Source organism: Propithecus coquereli, unplaced genomic scaffold (assembly GCF_000956105.1).
Source record: "Propithecus coquereli isolate 6110/MARCELLA unplaced genomic scaffold, Pcoq_1.0 Scaffold170, whole genome shotgun sequence".
NCBI lineage: Eukaryota > Metazoa > Chordata > Mammalia > Primates > Indriidae > Propithecus > Propithecus coquereli.
The window spans coordinates 6,798,516-6,822,397 of NW_012141636.1; the positions used below are offsets into that span (position 1 = coordinate 6,798,516).

Here is a 23,882-nt window from a genome sequence, read left to right on the forward strand (position 1 = left end):
AAATCTTAAAGTTAAATGTGAACTAGTTGAAGAACACTGGAAAATATATTAGGCAGTGAAAAGATTATGTATAAAGAAAAAGGTTATGTTTCTTGATCAGAAAACAATGTTATAAGGAGAAAATTACATTCAGATTAGTTTTTAGGTTTACTACATAATTAATTAAAATCTCTCAGATGATTTTTGGACTTTGACATTATTCTATTCATAAGAAAGAGTCAATAAAAGTTATTATCTCTTATTTCTTTCAACAGACTTAAATTCTTCCAGATCAATGGCAGGATACAATGAGCATGTGATTCTGTATGGGACTGTGGTTTATTAGTCCCATTTATTATTAGTCTAAAATATTTACTTTTTAGTCTAAAATATTAGATGTTTGCATGTTGTTCTGCCTCACTGGATCATCTGTAACCCAGCCAGTGGAATGTTAATTCTTTTTGAATTATGTATGTCTATATGTGTGTTTAAGGTAGCTCACTGTCAATAATCTTTGAATCTGCATCTGAGTCCTGTGGAATATGAAGTTCTGCTTTAGGCTATTTAAAATTAGCATTTGACAATGTCCATAAAATATGGTCTAATTTACTGGTTCTCAAATTTTAGCATCTATCACAATAGCCTGGAGGGCTTGCAAAACAGATTCTGGTTACCATCCTCTGAGTTTTAGTAGGTGTGTGGTGGAGCCTGAGAGTTTGTGTTTCTAACAAGGTCTCAGGTGACCTTGCTACTGAGGGTTCAAGGACCATGCTTTGAGAACCACTGGTTTTTCCTCCCAGTTCTGTCTCTGTTAACAAGAGCAGGACGAAGGAAGCTTGAAGAAAACAGGGAAAATTCCATGCCAATAGTGCAAGATTTATTCACAGTCATAGAACAATGGTACAGTGTAAATTATACAAGAAGGTCTTTGTCTGCAAACAAAGCTTTTTTCTAACAGTGACAACTTGCATTTGAGCAGTGGTGAGAAAGCATATCTATTACACTTGTTTTCATTTTCAAAGTTTACTATCATTTTAAAACTAATGTCTTCTTTGGTTCCTTGTCCATTATAATTTGTTTTGTGAGGATTGCTTGTTATCAAAGATAGCCACCATTTAGAGACATTTAAAGTCAGTGATATTAATTAAGGATAAATTTCAAGTAGAATACTTACACTAAAAAAAATTATTTTGCTGAAATCAAATCAGTTAATGACTTTGTAGCCACAGTAAAATAAAATAAGAGTGTGCTCCAGAAAGGGCTAACACTTATAAATCAGACATATAGTGATATCATTAACAGTGCACTAATATTGCACTGGTCTTAGGAAGAAATACAAGAGCTGAAAGTAATCATTTTACTGAGGCAGTTAGACTTCCCTCATTTTGTTTAAAATTGCATCCACTCGAGCACTAGTTCACTGTTTGCCTACTCTATTTAAAATTTCTAAAGTTTTTCTATAATACTTTTTATCTTTTAATGTTCTATATAACTTTCTTAGTTATTAAATTTAGTGTTTACTATCTTATCTCTTTTCCATCCACATTTCAGGCAGTCCTCAATTTAAGATGGTTCAACTGAAGATTTTTTGACTTTATGATGGTGAAATCCATACTCATTCAGTATGCTTCTGGACTTACAATGGAATTACATCTAGATAAATCCATCATAAATTAAAAATATCATAAGTCAAAAATGCACTTTTGACATGTGATATTTTCAACTTATGATGGGTTTATTGGGACGTGACCCCACTGTAAGTCCAGGAGCATCTGTAAGGCAAGTTCCTGCAAGGGCAGGAATTTATTGTATTATCTAGAACACTGCTGATACATAATATGTCTTCAAGTATTAATAATTTGTCAAATGAGTTCTAGAATCATAATATCGTGTGTAAATTTGTTGTGTACATGCTGTGAGAAATGTAGCCAAAAAGGAAAACAATAACAAAAGTAAAATTATGGTATATTGGAAATCACCTTAGACATAGGCTTCCAACGTGTGAAGACTTTCCAAGGGCAGGCATGAAATGGTTTTAAGGAAATCTGTTTCCAGATTATCAATTAAAAGCAAAATGAGACACCACCTTACCCCCATCAGAATGACCATTATTAAAAAGTCAAAAACAATAGATATTGGCATAATTTTGGTGAAAATAATGGAAGGCTTATACACTATTCGTGGGAATGTAAATTGTACAACCACTATGGAAAGAAGTATGGAGATTCTTCAAAGAACTAAATGCAGACCTACCACTTGATCTGGCAATCCTGCTACTGAGTATCTACCCGAAGCAAAAGAGGTCATTTTATAAAAGAGACACCTGTACCTGAAATTTTATCGCAGCACAATTCACAATTGCAAAGATAGGGAATCAGCCTAAGTGCCCATCAACTGATAAGTGGATAAAGAAAATGTAGTATATTTATATCACCAAGTACTATTCAGTCATAAAAAGAAATTAATGTCTTTTGCAGCAACCTGAATGGAACTGGAGACCATTATCCTAAGTGATGTATCTCAGGAATTGAAAAACAGATACCACATGTGCTCACTTACAATTGGGAACTAAACGAAAGATATATATGGTCATAAAGAGCAGTAATGGACATTAGAAACTAAGAAGTGGTTAGAGAGGAAGGAGGGTAAGGGATAAAAATCTACCTATTGGGTACAGTGTACACTATTCTGGTGACAGGTACACTGAAAGCCCTGACTTCAGCATGACACAGTTTACCCATGTAACAAAAAACACTTGTAACCCCCTAAATTTTTTAAATAAAAAAATAATTGACCTATATACATATACTTCTTCAAGGAAATTTGACAGTGAATAATAAAAGATGTTCAAGCATACCTAAATTCTAGGTAATAAAATTTGTAGTGGAATTTAGCATGCTAAATGATAATTAAGGAGTGTTCTCTTGGGGTAAACATGGTGGTGGGTAGCTGGATTAGGCAGAGGAAAAAGTCACGCTGTAATGCCAGCTCAAGGACAGCCTTGGCCAACCCTACAGGGCGCTCAGGAACAGTACTTAAGAATTGTCCTAAGTTAGACTGAAACGTCCAGGTCTTTATACTCTCACATCAATCAGTCACTGAATGTGTGACACCTTATGAATGGGTGGGACCTTGAGCAAGGTGGATATCTGCAGCTGAGGCAATTCCTGAAGAGGCTGACAGCTGAAGAATTTCTGCAGAGAGCTTTTCCTGCACCTGGAGCAAGAAGTCCTTCATTGAATGGTAATCTGGGCAGTGCATCCCTGTGTCCAGCACAAGTATATGTTTTCCTTCAGAGTAAAATGCTGTGGGGGAAGGAACAAGTTCAAGGAGTAAAAGGAATGATAAAATTCAGACTGTGGAGAAGAGTGTGTTCATGTATTTTTTTTTAATAGGTGATGTTGAATAGTAAATAAATATAGTATTTAAATTCCTTTAGATATGTATAAAAAGTTATGTAGAATTGCTTCTAAAATATTAGTATTTATAGTATGCTAGAAATTGCTTTCTTTGCAACTACATAATGGTATGATAAAAGAATTTTAGATGTCAATGTAAAATATATGAGGGAGTACACTGCTTTTCAAAATTAATTTATTGAATAAGCGAGCAAAAAATGTTGGAAGATGATTGATCTAATCTGACAGATCATTTCACAAATGAGACTACTGGGACTCAGAGATGTTATAAGATTTGCATATAATCATACTAATAATGATTGAAACCAGGCCCATAAAGCAGTGATATTACCTGTCCATTTTTCCTTACCTGATAGTTATGGAGACTCATTAAGCTATTATTTGTGAATGCATTCTAAAGGGAGTAAAGCTCTCATCAAGGACTTCTTAGCCTAGGATGCCTGGACCCCTTCAAATTACATGCAGCAATGTGCATATTTTATGCATTTTGTGGGTGGGGAGAGCTTCTATAGCTTCATAGCCACTGTCGAGGGGTCAGATACAAATAAAACTTATATAAATCATATGTGTGTAACCCATGCAATTGCTTTCTCAATTTAAATTCATTTCTTTATTGAATTTTTTCTTTGAGGCCCATGCTTTTCTGATCCTCTTGCATGCTCTTGCCTTTTTTCTCTTTCGAAAATGTCAAACAGTTGCCATGCAGAGAAACTTCCTTGTGTTGTATCTTGTACTAAATCATTCCTGATCTCAACAGGGTGATCTAGTGTATGTTAACTATGCACGAACTGAAGACTTCTTTAAACTGGAACGGGACATGAAAATCAATTGCTCTGGGAAAATTGTGGTCGCCAGATACGGAAAAGTTTTCAGAGGAAATAAGGTAAAAATCATCTGTTTTTCCTTTTACCTAATATAAAATGTTATAGTGGATCTTACATGTGTAGAACCATATCCTTAAAACTTTCTGAATACCACAATCCCCTTATGTTCATGCCCACCTTACAGGGAGGACACATTTACTAGTTTATAGGCAGAGGTTAAATCGGATCATCAAGATTTGGCCAGTGTAGATGGTCATGGTGAACCGAACAGACTTTTCTGTACTTACAAGTTAAGCCTGTGGCCTACAAAGAAACATTCACTGGGTTTGTTAACTTTTAGTATCTGTGTTTTAAATATCAGCTCCAAAAATATTTACTAAATTAAATTTTAATATGAATTGTTATTATAGGTAATGAGAGAAATCAACTTACACAGAAGATTTTTTTTTTTTGAGACAGAATCTCACTCCGTTGCCTGGGCTAGGGTGCCGTGGTGTCAGCCTAGCTCACAGCAACCTCAAACTCCTGGGCTCAAGTGATCTTCCTGCCTCAGCATCCTGAGCAGCTGGGACTACAGGTGCACACCACCATGCCCAGCTATTTTTTTTCTATTTTTAGTAAAGACAAGGGTCTCGTTCTTTCTGAGGCTGGTCTCAAACTCCTGAGCTCAAGTGATCCTCCCACCTCGGCCTCCCAGAGTGCTAGGATTACAGGTGTGAGCCACCATGCCCAGCCTGAAGATTTTAAAATTACTATCACTTGATTTGTTAATATATTCATTTTCTTTTGTGGGAAATTTCAAAAATATTCCCTTTCAGCCATAGAACAAATAGGAATCTGGCTTGTGGAGTCTACTTGCTTGTTGTGCTTCTAGACTACTGGAAGGAGACAGCAAGCCCTTGCTACCACTAACATGAAAATTTTCCAAATCTGTTGCTCTTAGGCCTGATCCATTTTTAGAGCTTTTAGGAAAAAGCAAAAGCCAATTCTTTATGAGATGCCCTTTGTTGTAAGCCTAACAACAAAAGGTTGAAGATAAAGTTCTACTACTCATTTAAATGTAATTTTGAAAATTGATGTTACCAAATCTGGAATAGCAAACTTAACGAAAGACACTGTGTTTTCCAGGTTAAAAATGCCCAGCTGGTGGGGGCTAAAGGAGTCATTCTGTACTCAGACCCTGCTGACTACGTTGCTCCTGGGGTGGAGTCCTATCCAAATGGTTGGAATCTTCCTGGAGGTGGTGTCCAGCGTGGAAATGTCCTAAATCTTAATGGTGCAGGGGATCCTCTCACACCAGGTTACCCAGCAAATGGTGAGTGATCAGACCTCTATCATCACAACAAATGTAACATTTTTAAGTGATTTTATTAAAGAATTTTGCTTTGACACAATGGACTAAATATGTCTTTCTTCTTATTCTCTTTGCATCTAAAAATTTTTAAATTTCAAACTCTGAAGATTATTGGTTCAGCTCCCTTATCCCTTATTTGTAAGCTTAGGTTTGATGGGCTTTGGACTTCAGAATTTTTCAGATATTTAACAAGTAATATGGTGCATATACTATATATTACATAACACTCACATAGGAGCCTGAGACAGAATACAGTAAACAAGCATATAAATATTTGTGCAGCAGGATGTATGCACACTCACCCTAAGTGGGGATCAATAGGAATGTAAATAGACTCATATCTACTCAAATCATTTGCTGTCAAATGAGTTCAGATCAGATTAGGTTTTGCTGTCAAGTAAATTCCCCTGAAATTTATAGTTTTGACAGTTCTTTTTGGATTTCCCAGTTGTGGATAAAGGACAGGAGAACAAAAGTTCTATAAGCTCATTAAATGTCACGTTTAGAATATAGAGCCCAGATAATGCATGTTGCTCTTTTGCTATGTAAAGATAATGTTGGTAACTATCAAGGACTGTTTTCTAAATGCCAGTGTTTTACTTGCATTAATATCCCTAAAAGCTAGGTGGTGTAATGATCTCTATTTGATAGGAAGGAAAGTGAGACTAGGAGAAATAAACAAACTGCCCAAGATAATCACTCCACTAAGTGAAGGTCTGGGATTCACATTCAGGCAGTGTGGCTCCCAGAGCCTACATACTTGTCTTTTGATGAAATGCTTCCCTGTGAAACATTAGCAAAGGGAGCTATTTGTTTTGAACACACTCAGCTATCTGATGAAGCTTACAAAAATCTGCGATCATTTACCTTGTGTAGTTTAAAACTCAGTAAATTTGTATGACTTAAATAAAATTCTTTGCCAAAGTATATGTGGCTTTTACAAATTTATTCCTCATCTGGTTTTTGTATTAAATTGTAGACTGCTCTAAAAATTATGTATTTTTGGCTTTGTAAATCTCCTTAGAGCATAGTACATTGTCATATTGTTTTCTTTTTTTAACAATATATTTACCTTATAATAAAATCATATGACTCTACCTAGACTTCACTTACTCCACCTTTTTATTTCCAAGTTTTTAAAAAATGCAGCTTCTCCCAAGTTCTTTTAGTTATACAAAGCCAAAATTGTGAAAATGAAATGAGATTAACTGGAATATTTTTGTTGATGATATTCAAATTTGAATGATAGTATTTTGGGGAAAGAAAATCATGTTATTTCTACGGGTCTAATGTTTATTGAATTCCCTTTTGTGCCCTATTCATTTTATTCTTCCTTGTAATTTTACTTTTTATATATGGCATATATTCTAACATACGCAGATGAGATTGAGTGTGTTAAAAGTGGTATGGCTATGGACAGTTCTAACATACAAAAGTAGAAATAGTTATCAACACTTTATCAATCTTGTTTTATCTATTCATCATCCCCGTTTTTGTGATTACTCTGGAGAATTTGAAAACAAATCCCATACAACAGATCACTATGTCATTTTACTCATAAAAAAATAAGCTTTTGTAATTACCTAAGTTTCTTATTAGATAATTTAAAAACTTGAAGGAAAAAAGTTGAAAAAACAGCTCTCATTTTTCTTAAATCTGAAGAAATTATGGAATATGTGTTCTTATTTTGAGGTAGACTTTAAATGCAATAAAATGCATAGATCTTAAGAGTTCAGTTCAATAAATGTTGAAAATTGCATACATTTGTGTCACCCTGAGTAAGATGTTATGGCTTTCCCCATCACTCCAGAAAACTTTTTTGTGCCTCTTTCTGGTCTATTTTCATTGTACCCTACAGAAGCAATCAGTGTATATTAGTTTGCCTGGTTTTGAACTTCATATAAGTGGAGTCAGACAGTGGGTATTTTTTGTGCCTTGCTTATTTCACTCAGTGTAGTGATTTGAGATTTTCCATCTAAGTGTGTGCATAGTAAGTAGTTTGTTCTTTTTAGTTGTTGAGTAGCATTCCATTGTGGGACTATACCATGGGTTATATTAAATATTTTCATTCCGTTGTCAGAAACCTGAACTGTGTCTAATATTTGGCTAATATAAATGTGGCTGCTATAAACAGTTTTGTATAGGTCTTTCTATGGGCTTATGTTTTTATGTTTCTTGAGTAAATACCTAGGAGTAGAATTGCTGTGCTATAGTGTACGTTTCTGTTTAACATTACTTTTCTAAAGAATTATCCTAAGTAATTATATAATTTTAGACCCTCATAAGCAATGAATGAGAGTTTCATTTGTTCCACATTCTTGCTAACATCTGGAATTGCCAATTTTTAAAAAAATTTTAACAATGATAGTTAATATAAAATGAGAATGTGTTCTATATGATTTACAGAGAGCCATTTGAAAGGTACTAAGTTTTTATTGGAAGTTATGTTCAATTATTTTTTTCCTAGAATATGCTTATAGGCATGGAATTACGGAGGCTGTTGGTCTTCCAAGTATTCCTGTTCATCCAATTGGATACTATGATGCACAGAAACTCCTAGAGTAAGTTTGTAAGAAAGAAATGGATGGTTGTTTCGGTCATTCTCATTATCGATAGTTTTCAAATGTTATGCTCTTATCTCCATTATTTGGTACTGAAATTCTCTGAGATGGTGAAGCATGAAATTTTATCACCATTTTATAGAACAGTGGTTCTATTCTGAAATTTACTATCTATATGAGTATCCAATATGTGACAGCTGTGAAAATTAGCCTTTCAGATCTCTAACTGCAGTAAGCATAATTGACCAATAGCTCCAGCCACTGTGCTTTGAAACCCATCACCCTGTTTGTTCCAAGGCCATGATTCCCATAGGTGTTCCCTGGCAATGACTGAGTGTGGCAGAGGTGCTAAGACAGGCCCATTCCAGGAAGGCTCAGGACCCCTCTGATGTGAGGCTTGGGCCCCAAAACTCTCTGATAGCTTTGCTCAAATAGATGCTGCAACCAATCCTCCTTTCTTTTCTTCCTCCTGTTCTCCTTTACTCAGTATCAGACCTACATTGCAGTCTTTCTCAGCCTTCCCTGGCTCCCTCATTATTTCCCTTACAGTCCTTTCCCCTAATAAATCTCTTACGTGTCTATTCTTCTTATTGTGTTCTTGAAGGACCCAAAATAACATACTGTGAGGGCAACTTCCATTTTATTTGTATCTATATTCCTCTTACCTCTTTGTTTTCCTTGTTGAAACTTCTCCAGCTTTGTTACTGTTTATCCTGGCATTGGAATGCTTTTCCCTTTCCGGTGCTGTTTCTCCCATCTGCATGTCTCTCCTTCTCTGTGATTTTTTGGAAGGGGAGATAACACTGGCTCTTCTGGAAGTGAAGCTGCTAGAGACCAAAGTGTCTGGCTAGGTAGTCCCTTTTCTTCTTTGAGTTCAAGGCATTCTTAATCATTTTATTCCAGTTTCTATGAGAAAACATTTTATGACCCAGTGCAAGGCTCTCATTTTTACAGGTGAGGAGGCTGACAGCCAGAGAGTTGGATAGATCTGTCCAACGTAAGGATACATTAAAGAAGTACCCTGGTCTTTTTTTTTCCCCCCTTTGGGCTCTTAGTTATACCACATCAGTTAAGATTCAAGATCAGGCACAACTTTGGAGGACACCATAGACTATGCATTTGCCTGAAAATATTAAAGTTTATAAATAAAGTCTAAGTATTGATGACATTTAAAAGATGAAAGTGATTGTAGCAGTAGTTGTAATAATGGAAAACTATAAACAACACAAATCTCCAGCAATTGATAAAGAGTGAAATATATTACTGGCTACAATGGTGCAGGAAGGCATTAAAATGTAAGTTGTACAAGAATATTTAGTGATATGAAAATATGCTTGTGATATACTCTTAAGTGAAAAAGAGCATATTTCAAAACAATATATAATACTATAATCTCAGTTATATAAAAGCTTAAAAAATGAACCTATGTTATCTTTGTAATTAGGAAAAGAATGCATGAAATCATATATTAATAGAATTGAATATAAGATTTATTTAACTGTGTCTACTATTTGACCGCTCTGGTTAATAGGTCAATATCAGCTTGCCCTAACTGTGTAGTAGAATCACTTGATTGAAAACTTACAAATACAGTTTATCTCAAATTATTTTGTCAGCTTCTGTAAGCCATTCTGTAAAAGTAACCACTATTAATAACATAACTTCCATAGACAAGTGTATTTTGTATGAAAAACTCCATAATAAATGTCCTATTTCAGGATACTTCCTATTTCTTCATTCGTACTTTTCAAGGCATAATGAAATATTCTACATAATTATAATTATGCTTTAAATTTTTTTAAAAGAGTGTATCATTTATTTATGAACTTCACTGTGAAAGTTTATTCCCTCCTGCACATTTAACTTGGAAGTGTGCCAGTTGTTCATGATAGTCAATTCTCAGATTCCCACAAGGGATTAGCAGTTTAACATTCTGTGTTAATTAGAAAAGACAGTGTTTAACAAACTGGATATATCATGAAATTAAAGTTTATTAATAAATATATGAGAAGAGGAGGAGAAATATAATGTCATATAATGGCCCAAGAATGCTGAGAACTTAAATAAAAAGTTGATGATATGTGAGTTATAGTAAAATAAAACTTCATGTTGACTTGGGTGGAAGAAAAAGGAGACACCATGTATGTTCTTTCCTATTCTTTACATTTATACTAAAGGGAGTGTGATTGTGTGGTTTTTATTTTTCTTCCAGAGTAACTCCTAGGATGATAATGATGGCAACAACAGTAATAGTAATAGCATCTATCATGCATCAAGTGCTAATTGTGCACCAGCAGTCACTATTGTGCTAAATGTTTTACATGTATTTTCTCACTTAACCCATAAAACGACTATATGAGTTAATATTGTGACACTCATTTTATAAAAAAGAAAACCAAAGATCAGACAGTAAGCAATAGAGCTGGGACCCAAACTCATGTCTGGTGCAAAAGACGGCTTTTACAAACACTGCTCATTCTCTACTCAACAATACAAGCATTTAGTAGGCACCTCTATCAGTCATGACATTTTCTCATTATTATGCCTCTGCTCAGGAGACCTTTAATGGCTTCCCATAGTCAATTCACTTAAGGAACATTTATTTATGGAATGACTTTTACATTTCAGTACTGTGGTAAAAGTATGAATTACATTTAGGCTTTGTTCTCAAGGGCCTCACAATGTAGTATAGAGCTCACAGCTTAATAGAGGTTACATGATAAATAGCAAAATTCTGGCACATCATTGTATCCCCTTTACGATCTAGCTCCCACTACCTTTTTTTTAAAAAAAAATAATAAGCTTATTTTGAGATAATTACAGATTCACATGCAAGTGTAAGAAATAATACAGAGAATTCCCATATATCATATAACTAGTTTCCTCCAATGGCAACATCTTGCAAAATATAATACAAATCACAATTAAGATATGGATATTCACACAGTCAAGATACAAGACATTTCCATCACCACAGGAATCCCTCATGTTGCCCTTTTAAAGCCACATCCACTTTTCTTCTGCCCACCCATTCCTATCCTCTGAACATATTATCCCTTAGCAACTACTAATCTGTTCACCTTTTCTGTAATTCTGTCATTTCAAGAATGTTATATAAATTAAATGATTTATGTAACATTTTGGGATTAGTTTTTTTTTTTCTAGCTTAACTCTGGAGATTTGTCCAAGTTGTGTGTGTATAACTGGTTTGTTTCTTTTATTGCGGAGTAGTATTCCATCATATGCTGGGACCACAGTTTTTTAACCATTCAGCACTTGAAGGACAATTGGGTTGTTCCCAGTTTGTGGTTACTATACATAAAGATGCTACAGATAATTATGTACAGATTTCTGTGTCAGCATAAGTTTTCATTTTTCTGGAGTGCAATTGCTGGGTCCTGTGATAATAGCATATTTACTTAGAGTAAATCATTTTACATCGCACCAGCAATGTATGAAAGATGTAGTTTCTTCCCACACTTTTGTAAACACATGCTTATTTTTAACATCGTGAAATATCAGGCTCACTTTGTATTTTCTTTTAACATTCCAGTTTTCTGAGAGTTTTTATCATGAATTGGTGTTGAATTTTCCTAATTTTTTGGGAGACGTTGTTTGTTTTATTATTACATCAATTAATATGATCATGTGTTTTTTCTTCTTTCAGCCGTTAATATGGAATGTTACATTGATTGACTTTTGTGTTTTTTTCTGAGTTTATATATATGTTTTTTAATTTAAAGAAATTTAGGGGGTACAAGTGTTTTTTGCTGCATGGATGAATTGTATCATGCTCAAATCAAGGCTTTCAGCATAGTATCATCAGAATGGACTACACTGTACCCAATAGGGAGATTATTTTTCCTTATTCCCCTCCTATGCTCTCCCCTTCTTAGTTTCCAATGTCCATTACTGCTCTTTATGAACATATATCCCTCATTTGGCTCCTTTTTATAAGTGAGAACATGTGGTATTTCTTTTCCCATTCCTGAGATACTTAACTTAGAAAGTCTCCAGTACTATACAAGTTGCTGCAAAAGACATTATTTCATTCCTTTTTATTATTGAGTAGTACTCCGTGATATATATGGAGTAATACTCCATGATATACACCACCATATATCACATGTATATGGTGTTGTCTGTGTGTATATATATATATATATATACACACACACATACACATACACACACACACACACACATACACACACCGCATTTTCTTTAACCACTCATCAGTTGATGAACACTTAGGTTGGTTGCATATCTTTGGAATTGTGAATTGTGCTGTGATAAATGTTTGAGTGCAAGTGTCTTTTTGATATCATGACTTCTTTTCCTTTGGCTAGATACCCAGTAGTGGGATTGCTAGATTGAATGGTAGGTCTATTTTTAGGTCTTTGAGGAATCTTCATACTGCTTTCCACAGCCATCGTACAAGTTTACATTCCCACCAACAGTGTACAAGTGTTCTAATATTTTCACCGCAACTGCACCAACGTGTATTGTTTATTGATTTTTTTTTAATAATGGTGATTCTGACAGGTAAAGTGATATCCCATTTTGCTTTTAATTTGCATTTCCTGATGATTAGTGATGTTTCGTATGTTTATTGGCCACTTGTCTATCTTCTTTTGAGAAAAATGTGTTCATGTCTTTTGCCCACTTTTTGATGGGGTTATTTGTTTTTTTTTTCTTGCTTGTTTGTTTGACTTCTTTGTAGATTCTGGACATTAGCCCTTTGTCAGATGTATAGTTTGAGAATGTTTTCTCCCATTCTGTAAGATTGACTGTTTACTCTGTTGATTTTTTTCCTTTGCTGTGCAGAAACTTTTTAGCTTAATAAAGTCCCATTTATTTATTTTTGTTATTGCTGTGTTCGCTCTTTGGGTCTTATTCATAATTCTTTGCCTAGACCAATGTCTAGAAGAGTTTTTTCTACACTTTCTTCTAGAATTTTTATGATTTCAAGTCTTACCTTTCAGGCTTTAATCCATCTTGAGTTAATTTCTGTATATAATGAGGGATAGGGATCCACTTTCATTGTTCTGCACATGGCTATCTAATTTTCCCAACACCATGTATTGAATAGGGTGTTCTTTCCCCAGTGAATGTTTTTGTAGGCTTTGTCAAAGATCAGTTGATTATATCAGTATGGCTTTATTTCTGGGGTTCTCTATTCTATTCCATTTGTCTATGTGTCTACCTTTATACCAGTATCATGCTGTTTTGGTTCCTATAGCTTGTAGTATAATTTGAAGTCAAATTATGAATTGTGCTATGATACCTCCAGATTTGTTCTTTTTGCTTATGATTGCTATGGCTATTTGGGCTATTTTTTGAATCCATATGAAGTTTAGGACTATTTTTTCTAGATCTGTGATAAATGGCATTGGTATTTTGATGGGAATTGCACTGAATCTGTAAATTGCTTTGAGCTGTATGGACATTTTAACAATGTTGATTCTTCCAATCTATGAGCACGGGATGTTTTTCCATTTGTTTGTATCATCTATGATTTCTTTCATCAGTGTTTTATAGTTCTCCTTGTTGAGATCTTTCACCTCTTTGGTTAAGTATATTCCTAGATACTTTATTTTCTTTGCAGCTATTGTAAATGGTATTGGGTTCTTGATTTAACTCTCAGCTTGACTGTTGTTGGTATGTAGAATACATAGAAATGCTATTGATTATATAATTTCATAAACTGAGACTTTACTATATTTATTTATCAATTCCAGGAGTCTTTGGTGGAGTCTGTAAAGTTTTCTAGGTATAAGATTATATCATCGACAAAACAGGCATAGTTTTACCTCCTCTTTTCCAATTTGGATTCTTTTTATTTCTTTCTCTTCCTTGATTTCTCTGGCAAGGACTTCCAATGCTACATTGAATAGAGGTGGTGACAGTGGGCACCCTTGTCTTGTTCCAGTTCTTAGGGGGAATGCTTTCAACATTTCTCCATTCAATATGATGTTTCAGTATAGCTTTTATTTTAAGGTATGTTCCTTCTATGCCTAGTTTGTTGAAAGTTTTTCCATGAAGCAATGCTGGATTTTATCAAATGTTTTTTTCTGCATCTATTGAGATGATAATATGGTCTTTGTTTTTAATTCTGTTTATGTGATGAATCACATTTATTGATTTGTATATATTGAGCCATCTGAGCATACCTGGGATAAAACCCACTTGATAATGGTGAATTATCTTTTTGATATGCTGTTGAATTTGATTTACAAGTATTTTGTTGTGGATTTTTGCATCTCTGTTTACGAGGGATACTGGTCTGTAGTTTTCTTGTTTTGTGTCTTTTCCTGGCTATGGTATCAGGGTAATATTCGTAGAATGAGTGAGGGATGATTCCCTCCTTCTTGATATTATGGAACATTTTCTGTAGAATAGATACCAGTTCTTCTTTGTAGGTCTGGTAGAATTCGGCTGTGAATCTGTCTGGTCTGGGGCTTTATTTTTGCTTGAAGATTTTTTTTATTACTGTTTCAATCTTGCTACTCACTATTGGTCTGTTCAGAATTTCTATTTCTTCCTGATTCAGGTTTGGGAGGTCATGTGTTTCCAAACATTTATCCATTTCCTCTAGATTTTCTAGTTTGTTTGCACAGAAGTTTTCATAATAGTCACAAACAATATCTTGTATTTTTGTGGTATCAGTTGTAATGTCTCCTTTTTCATTTCTGGTTGAAATTGTTTGAGTCCTTTCTCTTCTATTTGTGGTTAATCTAGCTAGTGGTCTATCAAATTTGTTTATCTTTTTAAAGTACCAACTTTTTGTTTCATTGATCCTTTTATTGCTTTTTTGGCTTCCATTTTATTTAGTTCTGCTCCGAGTTTCTTTTGTTGTTGCTGTTCCCCTGGTTTGGGTTTGGTTTGTTCTTATTTTTCTAATTCCTTGAGATGTAACATTAGATTGTTAATTTATGATCTTTTTGATGTAAGCATTTAAGGTTATGAACTTTCCCTTTAGCACTGCCTTTTTTATATCCCATAGATTTTTGAAGTTTGTGTCATCTTTGTTGTTCAATTTGAAAAATATTTTGATTTCCATCTTAATTTTATCATCGGCCGAAGGATCTTTCAGCAACAGGTTCTTTAATTTCTATGACTTTTTATAGATTTGAGAGTTCCTTTTGGAACTGATTTCTAGTTTTATTCTGCTGTGGTCCGAGATAATATATGGTGCCCTTTCCATTTTTTGGAATTTGCTAAGACTTTTTTTGTGGACTAACATATGATCCATCTTGGAAAATGTCCCATGTACTGATGAGAACAATGTATATTCTGCAGTTTTTGGGTAGAATGTTCTATAAATGTCTGTTAGGTCCATTTGTGCCAGACTCCTGTTTAATTCCAGGTTTTCTTTGTTGATGTTCTGCCTTGATGATCTGTCAAGTTCTTTCAGTGGAGTGTTGACATCCCTGGCTATTGTGATGCTGCTGGTTATTTCTCTGCTTAGATGTAGTTGAATTTGTTTTATGAATCTGGGACCTCCTGTGTTAGGTCATATATACTTAGGATTATTATAGCTTCATGCTAAATTGCTCCTTTTATCATCCTTTATCATTATATAATGACTGTCTTTGTCTTTTTTTTTAGCCATTGTTGTTTTAAAATCTATTTTATCTGATACGAGAATAGGTATTCCTGCTCTCTTTTGGTTTCCATTTGCATAGAATATATTTTTTCCATCTCTTTACCTTGAGTTTATGAGAATCCTTGCAAGTTAGATGGACTTAGTGAAGACAACATATATTTGGGTTATGTTTTTTCATCCATTCAGGCAGTCTCTATTTTTTAATGGATCATTAAGACTGTTTATGTTCAATGTTAGCATTCATATGTGAGATACTGTTCTTTTTTTAATTTTTTTTTATTTCAGCATATTACGGGGGTTCAAATGTTTAGGTTATGTATATTGCCCTTCCCCCACCCAAGTTAGAGCTTCAAGCGTGTCCATCCTCCAGACGGTGCACACCGCAACCATTAGGTGTGAGTATACGCATCCCCTCCTCCCCCCTCCCATCTGCCCAACACCCAATGAATGTTATTACTATATATGCACTTAAGTATTGATCAGTTAATACCAATTTGATGGTGAGATACTGTTCTGTTTATTGTTTTGAATGACATTATACCTAGTTGTCTTATTTTCCCTTTTGTTACTATTTTATAAGGGTTGTGAGCTTTAACTTTTGGTATTTTTACACGGGTGGGTATTAATTGTTTATAAGCATCGCCTATAGTGCAGGTCTAGTGGTGAAAAATTCCCATAGTGTTTGCTTGTCTCAAAAAGCCTTTATTTCTCCTTCATTTATGAAACTTAGTTTTGCAGGATACAAAATTCTTGGCTGGCAGTTATTCTGTTTAACGAGACTATAAATGGGACCCCAATCTCTTCTGATTTGTAAGGCCTCTGATGAGAATTCTGTGTTAGTCTGATGAGTTTTCCTTTGTAAAATAACTTGTTGCTTTCATCATTAGCTTGCTTTGCATAGTCCCATAGTTTTTTGCAGTTCTTGTACATTCTGCTTTTTTCTTTTTTCTGCAGTTTTGACTGACTGAGTTATTTTGAAAGCCTTGTCATCAAGCTCTGAAATTCTTTCTTCTGCTTGGTATAGTCTGTTGTTAAAACTTTCTGCTATATTTTGAAATTCCCTAAATGACTCTTTCATTTCTTTAAGTTCTGTTACATCTTTTCTTGTGTTACCTATCTGTTTAGTGAAATTTTCATTCATGTCTTAAATTGTTTTTTTGGTTTCCTTGGGTTGGTTTTCTACCTTCTCATCAATCTCATTCATCTTACTTGCCATTCATTATGAAATTCCATATCTGTCATTTCAACAATTTCCTTTTTTGTTGGAGTTCATTGCTGGAGAGCTATTGTGATCCATTGGGGGGTGTCAAAATAGCCTGTTTTTTTAATAAAAAAACAGCCATAGTTTTTATGCTGATTCTTTCTCATCTGGGGCCTCTTCTCTCAGCTCAAAACAGATAGCAGATATGGTACATCTTTTCTCCTCTGCTAGACCTCTGTTGCTTGGTGAAGATAGAGATGGGTCCCTGGATGGCATGCTTATGTCATACATTGGAAGATTTCCTGGGCAAGAGAGGGGCAGAAGCTCTGTGAGCCTTTAACACTGCTGCTCTGCTGCATCTCCCCTGTTTTCCCCTGATTATCACAGGGCCACTCTGGCAGGGTGGGTTGTGGGGCAAATGCATACACATGGTGGGGCTGGTATGCAGGATGGGGCATGCATGTAGGATGGGGTGGGCCCTAGGGGTGTGGCACATGCATGGGAAGGGGTGAGCCTGTGGAATGGGTTGCATGTGTAGGATGGCATGGATCCATGGCAGGTGGTCTGCCTAAGTTCAGAGACAGAAGTTACACTGGCTTTCGTCCCACTTGGAGCCTCCTACTTGGCAGCAGAGGTGGTCCAGCCACGCTGACAGTGGGTGGTGGGTGCTGAGGGCTACAGGCACATGCCCTACCAGTGTCTCATGGGAAGTGTGGCTGAGCAAGGTCACCCAGGCCACAGAAGTAGCTTGGGGTCTGTGGTCTCCTTCTCAACCCAGGTCCCCCAGTGGAGGTGGTGTGGGGGTGCATGGCACCTGCCCCCAGGATGTGTGCACGTGCTGCGGCTCCTTGTGGGAGCCTCCCTCCTCTCCCAGCAGGTGCGAGGGGGAGGTAGCAGCTATGGATCTGACTCCTGGGTAGATGTAGCACTATGGGGCTATGATGCCACAAGGGCGCCAGACACAGGGCCCAGGGCTGGCAAGCCAGCTGTGCCTTCTCTCTGGAACAATGCTGTTGTACAGCCTCCAGTCAGGTCTCTATATCAGTTCTATAGAGAACTATAGGTCTCTATAGGCCTCCTGTGGTGGAGGTGCCCTCTTGCAGCTCTGGTTGCAATGTCCTAAGGGGAAGTGTGGAGCCCTCCATCTGGGACGGTTTTCTTCTCTGTCCCTTCCCCACATGTGGGCACTTTTCCTAAGTACCTCTGATTGTGCTGGACATGTTGTCCCACTTCTCTCTTCACTTCACTCCTCTCACCTCTCTGTTGATTCTCAGTACTCTCTCCTAGATGATTGACAGGAAGGTTAATATCTGTTCTCCACTTTCAGTCCTTGACTTGTGAGTGGCATTGTGCAGACTGTTTCTAGTCTGCCATCTTAGCCCCTCTCAATTTTTGTATGTTGTACCAGCCTTGCATTTTGAGATAAATCCCACTTGATCAATGTATAATCCTTTTAATATGCTGTTGAATTTGGTTTGCTAGTATTTTGTTGAGGATTTTTGCATCGATGTTCCTAAGGGACATTAATTTGTAGTTTTCTTGTGATTTTTTTTTAAATCTATTTTTGGTATCAGAGTCATATTTACCACAGAGAATAAGTTTGGAAATATTTTCCCTTTATTTTTTAGAAGAATGTGCAAAGATTGATGTTCTATTTTTGAAATGCTTGTTAGAATTCAGCAGTGAAGCCACCTAGTACTGGGCTTCTCTTTCTGGGAAGTTTCTATTACTTATTCAATCTCTTTACTTTTTATAGTCTGTTCACATTTTCTCTTCTTGGGTCAGTTTTGGTAGTTCGTGTCTCTAAGAATTTATTGATTTCATCAAGGTTATCTAATATTTTAGTAAACAATTATTTATTGTATTTCATTATGATCATTTTTATTTCTTTATTTCATTTTATTTTTGATAATCCTTTTTATTTCTGTAAGGTCAGTAGTGATATCCCCTCTGGAATTCCTGATTTTAGTAATTACAGTCATCCCCTTTTAACTTGGTCAGTCTAACTTATCGTTTGCCAATTTTGTTGATTTTTCTAAAGAACCAACTTTAGTTTTACTAATTCTGTCTATTTTATGCTACTCTCTGTTTCATTATTTCTGATATATTCTTTATGATTTTCTTTCTTATGCTTAATGGGTTTAGTTTGCTCCTCTTTGTCCAGTTTCTTAAGGTGGAAGATTAGTTTACTGATTTGAGCTTTTCCTACTTTTTCAGTAAAAGTGTTTACAGCTATATATTTTCCTCTAAGCACTTCCATAGCTATATCTCATAAGTTTTGGTATGTTGTGTTTTCATTTTCATTCATCTCAAAATATTTTCTAATTGCATTTGTGATTTCTTTAACACATTGGTTATTTAGGAGTTGTTGTTTATTTTCCATATATTTGTGAATTCCCAAATTTGCCTCTGTTATTAACTGTTAAATTCTTTTTATTGTGGTTGGATTATTAAAGGAGTGTATGACAATAAAATGATTGTATGATTTCAGCCCTTTAAATTTATTCAGAATTGTTTTACAGTCTCATATATGGTCTATCCTGAAAAATGTTCCATGTGTTCTTGAGAAGTCTGTGGATTTGTCTGTCATTGGGTAGAATGTTCTATATGTGCCACTTGGCCTTTCTGGTTTGCCAGCTTCATTAGCTCCAGGTTTGAATATATGACCCAAAAGACAACCCAGGAAATTTTTTACTATGTCTTTTCCTGTGCTCTGAGGTCCCAGCTGGTTTATTTTTTCTTCCTACCTTTCAGAGTCTTATGTGTAAACACATGTGTATGTATGTATATATATTTAGTCCCCTATTGCCCAGCCCCAGAGATTTTAGCCGTATTTGGCAAGAGGAATAGGGTTAAACATACCTCTACATCTTCCCAGAGCGAGTTCCACTAATTTCAAGCTTCTCTCTCAAGGTACTGTAATCATTTTATACCCTAGCCAGGTTAATCACCATGCCTCACAGTTGCTCTGTACTTTTCTGCTTCTGTGCTTCTTTGCATCATCCCACACCTGCAATGTTCCTTCATCTTTATCTTCCCCTGCCCAGCTCTTACTCATCCTTTAAAATCCACATTAAGTGAAACTTTTAGAAAGTGGTTCCTGATCCCACAAGCTGAATAATCAAACTCTCTTTTGTCTATATTCGTAAGAACTTTATGTATCATCTGTCACATTCTGCTTTATGTCATAGTTGGTTTTATATATCTCTTCTTCTGAGTGACTTATAAACTCTGGTGGAAAGTTGAGGTAAGGATTAAATGGCATGGTATGCACAAGGCACTTTGCATTATCTCTGACTCATTGGAGCTATTATCAGCCAGTGCTCAAGAAGTGAATTCACTGAAATTTTAACTTGTTACTTCCAGGTTTTCCTTTAGCTAATAATATTTTTTCTGTGTGTCTAACAGAAAAATGGGTGGTGCAGCACCACCAGATAGCGGCTGGAAAGGAAGTCTCGAAGTGCCCTACAATGTTGGACCTGGATTTACTGGAAACTTTTCTACACAGTTAAGAGGCTACTTTAATTTTAACTCTTTTTAGGGGGAGTTTAAAAAAAAACAATTAAAGAAGATGACAGAAATAGTAAAATCTGTCTAATACCAACTGGGAAAGAAAAGAAACTCACAAGTTGAAGAGGGGAATACTTTTATATTGGTAAAATTGGCCAATGTAACTTTTGCCTATGTACAATTAGAAATCTTTTACACAATGATGAAATATACAAGAGTTGTTAAGGCTCAGGAAATGATACCCCATGCTATGGCTCTTTGGCATGCTGAACACTTTGAACTAAAGGAAATTGAAAGGGCTTAGAAGCAGCCTTAGAACCAAGGACTTTCTGACCTCCTGATTCTACTCCTAGGGCAGGGTGGAACTCTCTTTCTGAACTTCCCTTTTCTGAAGTTCCTCCAGAGGGAACACAGTTGCCTTAGATTCCCTCCCTGAAATTTTATTAGCCAGAGAAGATTAAGCTGATGAGGTAGGAAGGAAGACAGGAATGTCACCACACCTGAATAGACTTTGTCACAAGCTATTAACTGTCCTTTGGTCCTATTAAATTTCCAAAGAGAATCATTTACAAACCACTGTCTGCTCTTTGGACCCTCAATTCTCCTAAAAATCATTTACTACCCCTCAAAATTACCTTCATTCCCCCATCTCCCTATGCCCTATGAAGAGGGTGCTATTTAAGATTCAGCCTTCTGGCTCTTTTTTGAGTCTCACATATCGTTTGGCTCCTGTGTGCACTTGCATATTAATAAGTTTATATGCCTTTTCTCCCCTTAATCTATTGCCAGTTTATTTCAGCGAATTTGAACCTTCAGAAAGGGGAGGCAAAAGTTCCCTTAACCCCTACTGTGTTAATTTATTAACTAGGTTTTTAAAAGATCTGTCCTTTGTCTTTGCATTAGAAAAGTCAAGATGCACATCCACTCCAACAGTGAACTGACAAGAATTTACAATGTAATTGGTACTCTCAGAGGAGCAGTGGAACCAGGTAAATTAATTATTTGCTCAACAAATACTGATTAAGCAACTGTTATATGCCAGGTACTGCTCCCAGCTCTGGGAGTATGAGGTGAACAACAACAGCAAAAAGCAACTCTTTACCCTAATGGAACCTACCTAAATGCAAACTAGATAAATATGAGGTAATTTCATATTGTGATACATGTTGTAAAGAAAAGAAAAGTGGACCTTAAATTAATGAATCCTTTACATAGTTCTTTTTCCACAACTAAAGTCATCAATGAAATATATAGACATGTGATTTCTTTAGGATTTCAGATGACCTGCTAGTTAATACATTTTATATACAGTCTTAGTTCATTATGTTCCAGTTCCTTGGGAACTACTTGGTTATATATTTCTTACCAAAACAGATACCATTAAATCTCATATGTTCCTTATAAGCAGCTAGTGATTTCTTTTAGGAATCAAGAATATTGATATCCTCCCAATGAGTACTGAACAATGTGTAACTAGCTATTATTGATCTTATTGAGTACCCATTCTGTGTCAGCTCTGTGCCACTGGGTATGGAAGGATAAAACAAAGACACAGACCAGGGATAAGGAGAACAGAGTTTAGAAGGGGAGCCATACATTTAAGTGCGTGAGAAATGTTTTATCAGATTTGAAAAGATTGCTGTGAGAGCTGGGTAGGAAGAGCAATTCTCTCTTCCTATAGAAAATAACAAATGTTCGTAGAAGGAGAAAATATTGGAGTTGTACCTTAAAAATTGAATATAACGAGTAGGGAGTAAAGAACTTACTGTGTGGCCACTATGTTCTGAAAGTAGCAAAAACAAAGTGGTAATTAAGGTAAGAGAGGAATAATTGAGAATTACAGAAAGACGTGAATAAGGATAATTTTATAGTTTATTAATCACATACATACAATACTTACAATAATACATATGTTTGCTTTATACATTCATATTTTCTTTAGATAAAGAAAATAACATATATTAAAATTACAAATAATATATTTGCATAAATCTTCAGGAACCTTGCTATTTTTCTTTGAGTCATGAATGCGTTGTGCCTAGATGCTATTGAGTCATTTGCAATTTGCTCTGTTACTGACCTGAAATAACAAATAAGATGCCTTTTAGACAGATATGTCATTCTTGGAGGTCACCGAGACTCATGGGTGTTTGGTGGCATTGACCCTCAAAGTGGAGCAGCCGTTGTTCATGAAATCGTGAGGAGCTTTGGAACACTGAAAAAGAAAGGTAGTATAACAAAGAGCAAAATGGCCAACTTCTCTGAGCCTCAGTTTAGTCTTCTGTAAACTGAGTGTAAAAATACCACCTCAGCCATGACCATGTGTTGGTAAAAATACCAATACAATTATTAATGTTAGCTAGCTAATTGTATTGTTTATTTATTTTTGCATTTATTTATATACTATTTATGTATTGCTATTTATATATCAAATGATAATATGAAATGCAATTATATTGTTATTGGTGTCTCTTGGCAACTAAGAAGATGAAGGTGGTTTATCTTCGCTGACGAGGACATACCAGAATTAGATCATAAGTCAAAGCTTCCTGCTGAGAGAAATGTAAGCAGAAGTTCCTAGGGCTCTTCCAGCCTCACATCTCAGGTCAAGTGTCCTGAGTAACTAGGGAGAAAGAAGCTCTATTTAGAAAAATATTGGTTTTGCTGCCTAATGGGATTGTGTCCAAGGTTTGTTGTGTGTACTCTCACACCCCCAGCCCTGGCTGTGTTGCTCTCACAGAAATTAGATTTATAGTCTCAGCACCATCACTTCAGTCATTTTAGAATCTTCTTAACAAAAACAAAAATAAAATTTAAATGTTTGCTTTTTAAAATAATCATTACACATTGAGAGCAGAAACTCCATTCTCTTTGCTTATCCTGCAAACAAGGTGTCTAGTGGCTGTAAAATGTAATTCATATGTTTCTAGAAACTGGTGAGAGTATGTTAAGTTTATATGCTATTTATTTTTTTAGAAAAACTATTTTCACATGTGCTACCTGTTTTGAACTCACAGAAACCAGAATGAAGTCACCTAGTTATTTCTGTTATCATTTTACAGATAAGTTAACCAAGGTTTATAGAATCAAGTAATTTTCCTAGGGTTATATAGCTCGTGTGTGGCAGAATGAAAGAACAAGGGCTCAAACTCAAATTTCTGGCTACCAGTGCACAAAACAATGATGTCTCTATTTAAAATACAATGCAAAGATGCTCCATCTTCTTTTCCATGCATCTATCTTATATTTTAAGAAAAAAAAATAATGGAGACCTGAATTTACATAGTTCACAAATTAGTGTTTAATCTTACCACAAAGAGTTTTATGATTTAGCAAGGAAATTCCTGTGGTAAATACAAAACATCACTGTGGCAACTGTAGAGTATGCCAAAAAAGTGGAAAGATGAGGAATAATAATTAATAGG

At 35.4% G+C, this 23,882-nt stretch overlaps 1 protein-coding gene across 1 annotated transcript in view; it reads left to right on the plus strand.

Annotated features, from left to right (window-relative positions):
* FOLH1B (folate hydrolase 1B) overlaps positions 1 to 23,882 on the plus strand; it is a 126,127-nt gene that overhangs the window by 36,404 nt on the left and 65,841 nt on the right. The window contains 6 exon segments of the mRNA XM_012641782.1: positions 4,156 to 4,281; positions 5,351 to 5,537; positions 8,044 to 8,137; positions 20,356 to 20,454; positions 21,361 to 21,446; positions 22,566 to 22,685. Of these exon segments, the coding sequence (XP_012497236.1) occupies positions 4,156 to 4,281; positions 5,351 to 5,537; positions 8,044 to 8,137; positions 20,356 to 20,454; positions 21,361 to 21,446; positions 22,566 to 22,685 (712 nt within the window).